At 36.5% G+C, this 12,586-nt stretch overlaps 1 protein-coding gene across 6 annotated transcripts in view; it reads right to left on the bottom strand.

Annotated features, from left to right (window-relative positions):
* The window catches only part of LOC135705249 (uncharacterized), a 215,420-nt gene extending 203,174 nt beyond the window's left edge, over positions 1–12,246 (bottom strand). For 4 of the 6 annotated variants that reach the window (XM_065226869.1, XM_065226867.1, XM_065226866.1 and 1 more), the window contains exons 1-2: positions 12,118–12,246; positions 11,091–11,667 (exon numbers count right to left, since the gene is read on the bottom strand). In XM_065226869.1, coding sequence (XP_065082941.1) covers positions 11,091–11,546 — 456 coding nt within the window. In that variant the 5' untranslated portion in view covers positions 11,547–11,667; positions 12,118–12,246. The other 2 variants (XM_065226865.1, XM_065226864.1) reach the window with 2 other exon arrangements.
* Positions 12,247–12,586: the final 340 nt, after the last annotated feature.

Consider the following 12,586-nt stretch of genomic DNA (forward strand, 5'->3'; position numbering starts at 1 on the left):
GAAAGAGTTTATTATTACAGCAACTACGGTGATGCATCAGCATTCGGACTCTCAATCAGAGGTTCACTACCCAGTGGTCGCAGTGATTTCTATTTTACATAATTTTGATTTCGTCTAGAATAGCAAATGCATGGTATACATACTTAATTGAATACTTAATTTCGCGCACAATTTGGATGTGATTCACTGTAGGTTTTTATGTTTTCACATTTGTAAGTCATGAAAACCAATCTTTTGCATTTTCTGTGTATTCACTTTGTTTATGAAATTGAGGTACAAATGTGCTGTAATTTAAAGAAAATTGCAGGAAAATGACTTAGTGAATTCTGAATGAGTTTCTACAGGGTGTCAAATCCAATCACAATGCATAACACAGCAAAAAATAATTTTGATATCACATCAAAGTGGATGCACTTCAATCGTGTCGAAAATATAGTGTTATATTACAATGCTTCCGTTTTAAAATTTAAAAAATTATCCATTGCATGGGACGCCCCTTGGAAACCAAAGCTACTTTGCAAGACAGTGATTTCATTCCTAAATCCTGATTCATGAAAAACCATAAATAAACAATCGGCCACCTGTATGCTTAGGTGTTCTGCGCATTACTTACTTGTGGTTGCTCCTTCGAGGTCTCATGCAGCATCAGAGAAGGTCAAAGATGTATTTTATATAAATTTGGGTCCACACTATGCCCAAGTAATGTTTATAGAAGTGTTGTGGAACTATACGGCTATTTTAGTAAACATTAGCATGACTTTTACATAATATGCAGGGTAGGTGTACACAGCAAAAAAATAATTTTGATATCACATCAAAGTGGATGCACTACAATCATGTCGAAAATTTCATGTAATTTTTATGACCACATAAATAAACAAATGCAGTAAAAGCAGCGTAATGTCAGCTCATGCATTGTATTAATGATAATTTTGTCCCTTTTAGCAAGTAATATTACACCATATTTTCGACATGATTGTAGTGCATCCACTTTGACGTGATATCAAAATTATTTGTTTTGCTGTGTATCAGTTATACGTTCCTATTAGGGCGTATTCCAATTATGGCCTATATAAATCCCATAGGCCATAATTGGAACACATCCGTTTGTTACAATTTGTTACCCCTAACCTCGAGATAGACGCGAGTAATCGGCCCCCGCTTTACAAACGTTAGTTTTAAGTAATTTTGTAACCCAAACGCAAAGCTACGGCAAATAAGCTTGGAAAAATAAACGCATTATATAAAAAAATCGGAACACATCATATTAAAAGCGCATATTTCTACACTGATACACCTATACTTGTTCAATGATGTACTTTTAACTTTCACAGTGGGAATTTAAATACCCATATAAAACTTTTTTATCAAAAGATTGTGTTGTGTAAGAAATTTATTAATCTATCTATACAGCCATTCCATAGCAAAACGATTTGGTGGTTGGCAGAATTTCGTAACAATTGGTAGTTTTGTTCCTTATCGAAAAATATCAGACCCGTATTTTTTTATTTTCTCGTTAGGGTGACCATTTCCATGTAAGGGTGGTCCAAAAAATCAATTTTTCTTATTTTTTCCAAAAATGACCCTTTTTTTTAATCATAAGTTTTGAACCACTGAGTCGATTTGAATGATCTAAATATCGAATGAAAGGTTATTAAAATCAGAAAAAATATAAAATGTTTTAACAGTTGAAGACGAGAAGGAATATTGGAACGAGAATCACAATAATATAATTTTCATTTTCTGGCCTAAAATTATGATATGACTGTGTTCCGGAATTTTGTTTGACACGATTATAACGGGTTTTGAGTTTTCCATCCCTTTATGATCTGCATCTGAAAAAAGGCCATAGTGCATTTTTGAAATTGTCCATGTATAAAGCTCTTAAGCAATTGTAATGTGATGCCCCTGCAAGCAGCATTTCGTTTCAAGACTCCTCCCAAAGCATCACATGGACCTTTACCGTGTTCCACTCCGCATCTTTATCCAAAATCCTTTTTCATGTGGCACAAATTAAAGGCTAGCATCTTATTTTTGTACTGACTGCCTGGTCCATCTGAGAAAAAGTGAACTTTCTTAAGGCTGGGTATCTTACTCTTGGTGAAATTTATAGAATTAACTACGAATTATCGATCTGAAAAATGGTTGTGCTTGATAAACTCCGCGATTGTACTGAAACTAGTAAACATTAAATCACAGACAAACAAATCTTTGGTATGATCATCTCTATAATAGATAGCAAATGCATGTATAGTGCACTGTGCCTTTGCCCAATGAAATCCTTGCACAGCGTCTTGTAAAACAAATGAACAGTTTTTGAAAGATCACATATTATTGTACAATACGTTACTTTCAAGTTACCTTTGACATATTTCAAGTATTTACCTTGATGTTCAGCTATGAAATTATGTGGTGATACATTGGATAACTTTTCCAAAAACATGTCTATAAACTCTTGAGTTTCCAACTAAATGGAGACGCAAGGTTGTCTAGTCGTATCAGAATAATGAGCGAAATTTCGAAACATGATGTTTTCAAAAAATCGTAATACTAAAACGAAGAAAAATACATCTTTGATTTTTTAAATGTTTTGTAGAAAAGCCTAAATTTTCAAAGAAAAATATAAAAACGTGTTATGCCCATTGTTTACAAATACATTTTTAAAACTTTTTAATATTTTTTTTCTGATTTTAATAACCTTTCATTTGATATTTTGATCATTCAAATCGGCTCAGTGGTTCAAAATTTATGATTTTTAAAAAAATGCCTTTTTAAAAAAAAATTAGAAAAAAACGTTTTTGTAAACCACCCTAACATGGAAATGGTCACCCTAATGAGAAAAAAAAAAAAAAAACGGGTCTAATATTTTTCGATAAGGAACAAAACTACCAATTGCTACGAATTTCTGAGAACCACTATATCGTTTTGCTATAGAATGGTTGAATTTCTGCCTGTCTGTCTGACCCTTATAGACTCGGAAACTACTGAACCGTTCGGCGTGAAAATTTGTATGCAGGGGTTTTTGGGGCCGAGAAAGGTTCTTATGATGGTTCGAATCCCCTCCTCCTCTGTTAGGGGGGGCTCCCATACAAATGAAACAGAAATTTCTGCATAACTCGAGAACTAATCAAGCCAATGGAACCAAATTTGGCATGTGGAGGTTATAGGGGGTATCCCCTTAGATAAAAGAGCGGGTGGGGCTACGCACAATTGCATGATTTTTTTTAATCGGCGCATAAGCTCAAACTAACATTGAATCCCGAGCGAGGCTGGACACACTCAGCAAGTGAAATATAATAATAAGTTGTGGAACCGATTTTAAGCAATTATCAAAAATGCGAAGATTTAAAGCTTTTTAGTTTAGAGCCACGTTAAATGCTTTTTGGCGTTTTATGACCATTTTAATTTCTAGTAAATTATGCGCCTACAGTATTGGTGGGTCACTAGTTTATAGAAATTATCATAATGGGTTGCCATGAACAAAATTTCAAATATTGCTGATTTTAGCAAGTAAACCAACAAGCTTTGCTGATTAAAGGCTGAATTAGCTATTATAAGCTGAATTAGCATATTTTTGTTTGAATATGCTCTTGTATTGATTTCAATTGCCTTTTTTGCAATCCAGTAAAGGTAAAATTTTGGCAATGCATATTTATTTACTTTGAAGGTTTCCATAATTTTGGATACCTGAAAAACTGAGTATTTAAGCGGCGCCGGTGGTGTAGTGGTAAACGTGGTTACCTCTCACGCCAGCAGGCCTGGATTCAATCCCAGTCGGCGCCACCGGGATGTTCTGATGCATAACATTTCTGATCACGTAAAGCCGTTGGTCCCCGGTTCATGCGTTGATGGGTCGATGGGTAGGTTCCAGGTGTTGAAGCTGTATCCCTGGCGTCGGTAGCAGTGATGCTCAGCACGGAAAATAAGATCGACGGAAAACAAATCAAGGGAAAATAAACTGAGTATTTGATCATGTTTAGAGCATTGCGTTTATCTGGAATGTCTTAGGAAAATATGAAATAAGTGCTGAGTAAAAGAAAATAAAAAACATTGCGGACGTGCTGCCAAAATCGGACCCATACGAAAATATTTGAACACTGATAAAATTTCAAAGATTGTTTTTATGTGTCCCACACATGAATTTTTACAATTTGATTAACAAATGATATTTATGTGTCGGAGACATACTTAATATGTGTACACATAAAAGCCATGTGTAACTACACATACTATTCAATTGACTCATAAACTTCATGTGTGTTTCTGGGTGGAGTCTGTTTATGTGTGGTCACATGAAAATCATGTGGAATTTCACATGGAAATTCGTCAATAAAAATGTGTGGAATTTTAATAGTGTATGATATAGCAAAGCAGTTCTCAAACTCGCGACTGACCAATATTAAATACAGATGTTGTACAGCCAAAATATCATCAAAATCATGTCTGAAAAAATGGCTGTAAATGACAAAATTGCGCTAAAAATCCAAATAATTACAAAATCAGCCTTTAATGAGCGAATCGATTCTGAAAACTCTTAAAAAGGTAACGCATGAGAAATATCAAAAGACAAATACGGCTAAAAATCATGATAATAAAGAAAAAAAATACGACAAAATAATATTAAAAGTAAAGCAAAGCACATCAAAACTATAGTCACAATATTCATAGTCTGGTGGATAGGATCTCGGGAACCAATTGAGCTGTCAAATAGCGGAACCAATCGAGCAAATCACGACCAACAACAGAAAACAGCACATCAGCCATTGCGAACACATATTCGGAAACCCTTTTCTCGTGACTCAAGGCTCGCCTACGCAAATTAACACCATCTTTGGGTTGGGGAGAGTTTTCCCTATCCGATGATGCCGGTAATTTGCGTTCGATTGGCGAGGAAAGAATAATGAACGTTTTGTTTATAAAAGTTGATAGTAACTTTTCAATTGTTGGTCTAAGATATAATGAATTGGTTCCGCTTTTTGATAGATCGAAATTCTATCCACCAGACTATGAATATAGCGACTATAATCAAAACGGGCTAACTTGCAACTTTAAAAACGCATTAAGAACGCTAAAAACAATGAACGGTTATTTTTCACATAGATGGTGTTGTTGCATTGGTAGTAAGATTTTTTTATATCTTTATTAAGGATAAAAAAGTAAGATGGTAGGGAGAAGCAGACTAAAAAAATATGAATATCAAAAGGAGCCAGAACCAAGCTGTCGCAGACTGTCATTGGGAGCCATGCAGTTTGATGATGCTTTCCTTACAGTTGAAAAAGAATACACAAGGCGGTATTGAAAACTTGCGTAAATCAATTTATCACAAACTGTCGTTTCCAGCTATTTCATTCAATGGAACACCGGTTATTTTTAATTCATTCAAAACACATTTAATGCAATATTGAAAGATGCCATTAATCAACGGTTTGTCAAAAAATCTAGAGGCATAATAAACCAAACAGAAAAGTAAAATTCCTCACTGCACACAGAACAATCTCAAACAATCACTACACGCTCAAAGCAAAGGCTATTTTGCTACGCCTATTTTGATTTGATTTTAATGGCAAAAAATGTCATGACAAGAAGAACAAGTATGCAATGCTATCTCCTTCCCCATCCCAGGTAGTACGTAATAAAAATCCCCATATAGATATTTGGGAAAGTGCAAATAATACTCTTTTGATGCATATTCAGGTAAAAAGTAGACGACAAGCTTAAGAAATCATTCATGGACTTTGTCGATCACTTTTTTTTCCACAAAATATTTTTAAACAAGATGCAATTGAACGAACAAGCTTTTTTCCCATACATTTTTACCCCTAAAGAACTAAAATCTGGGTAAAAAATTCTCTCTCACGAGCTCAATCTCTCAACATGCCATGAATTTTGATGACACTCGATTTGTGATTTCCCTCTCACAGATTACAATATAGAGTACATCACACTGCAAAACATGTCATATGCATTTAGATTGATATCCAAAGTTCCTCCTTTTTTACATATTCTGTACAAAAGATACTTTCTGCTTCACCCCATTCATAAAAAAAAACGATATTAAATCCTATCAGGGCCGGGGCCTAGAAAGAATATTTTGTGCAGAATATGTAAAAAAGGAGGGACTTCGGGTGTTAATCTTAATTCATATATAGAGGTACCAGACATGTTTTGCATTGCACTGTCATCTGTAAACAATTAACGGAAAACAGAATAAGCGTTGATTCCAAGAGATGTCACCAGAAACAACAGCAGTGACATCTGATGGGAAATTAATGCAGAAGCTTGACAAAATGGTAAATTGCACAACATCACAACAATGGTCTCAAAGCACTGAAATTACTTTTCAAAACGTCATGTAAACTCTCAAAATAATCTTGAATACGCCAACATAACCATAACAATTTTCCAATCCGCATCGTGCTCTATGGCGGATCTATTTACCTTTTCCTGAAAGACCCTACCCGAGGTAATCCTACTTGGATATCGATTTGGAAAATTCCTCTGGATGTCGATTTGGATAATGGGCCGCTATGGGGCCTAAACGCAAAAGAAAATGGCAATATCTTGATCCCCCTTCTGATGAAATTTATTTGAGCAATCAATTTGATATGCTATGATATGAAATTCTATTAAAGATTAAACATTCCCATCTTAGTCCCAAGAAGAAAAAGGTCCTCCCTATTGTGATAACCACTTTCAATTTCCATGCTCTTCGCACGGAACTTTTGAACTTCTAACGAAGTTCAAAAGTTCAAGTTTTCACTGCAAATTAGCAGTCAGGGTGAATGCTATGTATTGGCTGAAACCTTGGCAGGATTCAAACGTCTTCTCAAGTATCTTACTGAGAAGCAACACCAAATTTTCACCTACGACACCAAAACTGAACGTATGTTCAAGATTGTGTTGTGAGTCCAGTGGTGAATCCCTGGATCAGATTCAAAAATGGATTGTCAAAAAATACTTACTACTCTTCTGTTAACAACGGTCAGCGGGAAACAAATTCTACATTCGTACCCGTAGATACAAACAGCTCAGTTGCTTCATTTTCTTCATCGAAACCTGCTGCTAACAATGTTTAGCAAGTAAGTGGAACTACCTATTTTATTGTACTATTGCAGGTGGTAAAAATCGAATTCCAAATTCTAGCCCACATAATACTAACGTAAATTTGGATGATTTTGACTTACTGCTCCTAAAATGGATAATCGCCGTAATCATTAATCGACATGATTACTTATATGCTAAAAACTAACTCCATGTTTCATGCTATTCAAACTGGAGTGAAATTTGTCAAAATTATAGTCATGACTTTGAAATTCAGCAATGGATTTTAAATCATTAAATATTTTGTATTGAAATGCTCGATCTCAAAGATAATGAGGTCAAGCTAGTTAACTTTTTGAGAGTTTATAACGTGCATATTGCCGTTATAACTTAAACGTTCCTTAAACCTAACCATAAGATTAAAAGGGACGCAAATTATTTCAATTATTTAAATGATCGTCTTAATGGAGCTGGTGGCGGCGTTTCCATCATTGTTCCTAGACGTATCGAGCATCAAATTCTTTGTTTATTAGAAACCAAAGTTTTTGAAACTTAGTGAGTTTCCATCGAATCCAAATTTGGAGAACTTACGTTTATAGCTGCCTATTTGCCTTTCCAATGCGTAGGCAAGCAAAAGATTTTTTATCAAGAATGACCTCCAGAAACTTACCCGTCATAGGTATAAATTCTTCATTATTGGTGATTTTAAAGCAAAACATTGCTCATGGAATAATGCTCAATGCAATTCCAATTGCAATATATTATTTGATGATTGCTCTGCAGGTTATTACACTATTCAATATCCAAACAGCCCAACATGATTTTCTTCATCATAAAACCCCTCAACTGTTGATTTGAGCTTAACTGACTCATGTCGAATTAATAGGCAATTGCTGACTTCGGCTCTAACTTTTTGAAATATCCCAAGAAATAATTTCTAATCCCAACATTTATGGAATATGACTTTGATCCAAATATTCCTTTGCAAACCAAATATGAAATTAATTATGCTCTTGAATCTCTGACTACTTCTATAGTTGAAGCAAGAGCTGCCTCAGTACCAAAATGCGAGTTTAAATTCGATTCAATTATAATAGACGGCAATCTTCAGCTCTTGATCCGTCTTAAAAATGTCCGTAGGAGACAATATCAAAGAACACGCGATCCTGCCATGAAAGTTATCTGGCGGGTTTTGGAACAAAAATTTTGAAATTAATGTTTTGAAATTATACCCGTGTTCCAAACCCTTTTGGAAACTCACAAAAAATTTGAAAAAAAACCCTCAAAAGCCTATTCTAGCGCTTAAAGAAGGTGGTGAAATTTTAATCACAAATTTTGAAAAAGCTCAGAAACTTGCTAACCAATTCGAGAGTTCCCATAATATCAGTTTGGGTCTTACTGCCGTTATACGCATAAGAATCCCACGGTGCATAAAGATTGCATAGAACATGAGACAGTTATGCGTATAAAGGCAGTATAGTTGATGCAAGAGTTTCAAAAGTTCAGAAATGCGAGGATAAATTCGATTCAATTATAATAGACGACGATCATCAGCTCTTGATCCGTCTGAAAAATGTTCGTACGCGGCAATATCAAAGAACACGTGATCCTGCCATAAAAATTATTTGGAGAGATTTGCAAAAGCAAATTTAAAAGCGATTCTCTGCCCTGAGGATAATCTTTTTCTGAAAATAATGTTTCGAAATTAGACCCGAGTTCCAAACCCTCAAACCCGAGCTCATAAATTTTATGAAAAGACCTTAAAATCCCAGTGATTGAATATAGCTCAGAAATTTGGTATGCACGAGAGTTCCCATTGTTTCATTTTGGGTCATACTATTTATTCCTATTAAGAATCAGGTTGCTTGGGATTTTCTCTGGGGAAAATATTTTTGATGATTCCTGGAGGACTGATTGAGAAAAAGTAAGATCTAAATACAAAAAAGTTTCAAAATATGAAAGCTCCACTGCCGCAAGTCCGTCCCATAGCACAAAACAGTAAGCTGAGAAAAACGCATTTTATGTTTCTTCGTACCATTACTTCTTATGAGATGGGAAAACCTATTTGGCTGTTTTTCCAAACTTTTCTAGAACAAAGTTAATGATTTTATCAAGTATTATGAAAATATGGGTGTTTAGAATTAATTTCCATTGAAATTCTCAGTTTAGACAAAAAAGCAAATGGGACCGACTTGCGATGAGCGGTAGTCAAGGTGATAAAGGAATTTTCTATATCCTCATCAAAAAAACTTCCAGAGTTGTTGATTTTTTATATATATTGTGTAAAAATGCCTAAATTTTCTAGGAAAAATATAAAACATATTGCGCCCTCTGTCTACAAACTATGAAATCCATAAAAAAATACATTCAATGTTTTTCAAAACAAAATCCCAATTATTTAATTTCACTATATTTGTTCCTAAGAAGTGTTTCTATTAACCTTTTATTTGATATATAGTCTTTAAAAGTGGTTCAAAAGGTAAAAATAAAAAAAAAGTCATTTTGAAAAAAAAATTGATCACCCTAACATGGAAATGGTCACCCTAATGACAAAATAATAAAAAATTGGGTCTAATATTTCTATAACTTTCTTCTTCTTCTTCTCATTTCAAGCTTATTGCTAATCGCATATTTGCTTATTGCGTGCTCTCAACTGTTCTAGATGCACTTTCACAGTTATAAATAGAGTGCTTTAGATGCTTGTACCATTTTTGCATTAGTATAATGACAAGTACAATCATACTCTATGTCCACGGAAGTTCAGAAATTTTCTAACCCAAAATATTCCTAGAACGGACCGGGAATCGAACGCAGCCACCTCCAGCATGGTCTTGTTTTGTAGCTGCGCTTTTACCGACTGAGCTAAGGGAGGTCCTGGAATGGACTTAAATGCCATAATAAAACCAACAATGTTGGTTGGGATAATAGGTGAAGGTATTACCGAAGCCGGCATTTCTCCAACCTTTAATATTTTTCAAAACATCATCATCTTCTTATCTTCGTCATGGCTTTTATGGAGATATTTGAGCACTTTGCCATTTGTTACTAGAAGGTTTTCTTAACTGCAGTTGTGCTATACCGAAAAATTCCTCGACTAACTCAAGAACCGAACTCACCGCCTCCAGCAAGGTTATATTTTGTAGCTGCTCCCTTACAGACTGAGCTTGGAAGGCCCTTATAAAACCTTAAAATATAGGAAATTTAAATTGTTATGCCTTGACGAGATTTGCGGTGTGCATGGTTTTGATTGCATCATCAGAAACGACCCCCAAAATCACTTCAATTCTCTCAATCCCAATTGACCAATTCTTCGTTCCGCAATGCTGTAAAATCAAGATCAACCAAATCTACAAGGTACACTTTTCTTGTTCTTCGCGTGTCGTTTCCACGTTTCTTGATTCAATCAAATCGAAACACATCACTCTGTACAGACGATCGAAAGGAGGAAGGAAAGTTGCTGAGCCAACAATGTTGATTGAGATAATAGGCATTCCTCCTACCTTAAATATTTTTCCAAACATCATCATCTTCTTTATCTTCTTCATGGCTTTTATGAAGATATTTGAGCACTTTGTCAGTTTTTACTAGAAGGTTCTCTGAATCTGTGCTATTTTTGCATTCATATATCGTGTGGCATGCCGAAAAATTGCTCGACTAACTCAAGAACCGAACTCACCGCCTCCCGCATGGTTATATTTTGTAGCTGCTCCCTTACAGACTGAGCTTGGAAGGCCCTTATAAAACCTTAAAATATAGGAAATTTAAATTGTTATGCCTTGATGAGATTTGCGGTGTGCATGGTTTTGATTGCATCATCAGAAACGACCCCCAAAATCACTTCAACTCTCTCAATCCCAATTGATCAATTCTTCGTTCCACAATGCTGTAAAATCAAGATCAACCAAATCTACAAGGTACACTTTTCTTGTTCTTCGCGTGTCGTTTCCACGTTTTTTGATTCAATTAAATCGAATCACATCACTCTATACAGACGATCGAAAGGAGGAAGGAAAGTTGCTGAGCTTTCTACATGAGGAGCGAATACTTACCACTTCTCGATCCATTTGTAAAATGTACTGAAATCGGCCAATGTCATTGATGGTCAAATCCTTCACATTGAGACGCTCGTTCTGCCCGACGCCTGTTGGGCTTTCACAACCGGCACCACCAAGCTGGGCGGTTTCACTGTAGTATGTTATGTTTCGACCGTAGACACCATCTTCACCAAAATCTTCCTCTGATGGGGTATTGGAGCCCCCGGTACGACGGCGAACATCCACCAAATCCAAGTTGTTCTGAATTTGATTCTGCTGGCGATGGGGGTGAAGGTGATGGTGATGATGTTCTGTACTGTGGTTCAAATTGTTCTCCAACGAGCCGCTCACATCCGGAGGATTCGGCTGGTTGGATACCTCCGATAAGCTTCGCATTGGCGGTGGAGAATTTTGTCCACTCTTGGACTTGTACAGCTTCGGATTATGGACGTTGTATTGTTTGTTCACCATTTTCGATCGCTAGCACTGTTGCAAAATAACACTTGGGCAAAAAAAAAACAGTCAACTGTTGCTGTTTTGCTGCAAATTCATGAATATTCAATTGAAAACACTTTCAAGGACAAGACTGTTGCTGAAAAGTAACACACAGAAATTAAATGAAGTACAAACACAAGCAGTTGCTTCACAGAAAGGAAGTATGTTGAAAATTCACTGCCGCACAAGTGAGATCGATCAGTGTGGAAATTAATTGATCAATCAAGCGGTAACGGAGTGTGAAAACACGCGCGTGTGAAGAAAAACAAAATTAAGCGATTAATTGCACTCGCGGGCACCCACAAATACGGAGGTCTTAGACACAGAGGACTTTTCCATAAGGCAACACAAAAATCCAACATGAAGTACACCCGAAGGGGAAACTCCGCTTCGCACAGTAGCTGGAAATTTTCACACACGATCGCGTGTTTACAACGGTAGCGGAGACGTGCAATGTTCGAAATTCTCACGCGGGCGCGCGCAACTTCACAGACAAATAAACAAACAAACAAAAACGACGATCGCGAGAAGGACCGTCAGCACCAACCATGTGCATGTGCCAACCAATGGCTGTGGGGGGTTTGGTTTGGTTGAGGCACACACTGCAGCCCACAAACACTGGGCTTTAAGCGCTGCGCTTGCTGAAAATCCGACCGAATCCGACCGTGGGTAAACGGCAACTAAAAGAGTGCTCGACAAGAGCTCTGCATCGTTCGCGCAACATGGGAAATTACGAATCGAGATTGTTTGTCAATTTGGGGCTCGTCGCCGAGTGGTGGCTCTCGGAGGTTGCACACAGGTCTTGCCGCGAGCGCATGCCATGAAGTATGCTTACAAGCGCGAGTAGAGGTCTCGCGAAATGGCCGGTTGGTGATCTAGCTCAGTATTTGATCAATGCACGAAATGGTAACCGGAAAATCTGGTAATGGAGAAAACGCTTCATGTTGGGGAAGGCAGCTCATAATGCACCTGCTAAAATGCTATCCGTCAACACGAAAAAAAATGCACATTAGATC

This window comes from Ochlerotatus camptorhynchus, unplaced genomic scaffold (genome assembly GCF_037179485.1).
Source record: "Ochlerotatus camptorhynchus isolate MF236.1 unplaced genomic scaffold, CSIRO-AGI_Acam_v1.1 ptg000263l, whole genome shotgun sequence".
Lineage (NCBI taxonomy): Eukaryota > Metazoa > Arthropoda > Insecta > Diptera > Culicidae > Ochlerotatus > Ochlerotatus camptorhynchus.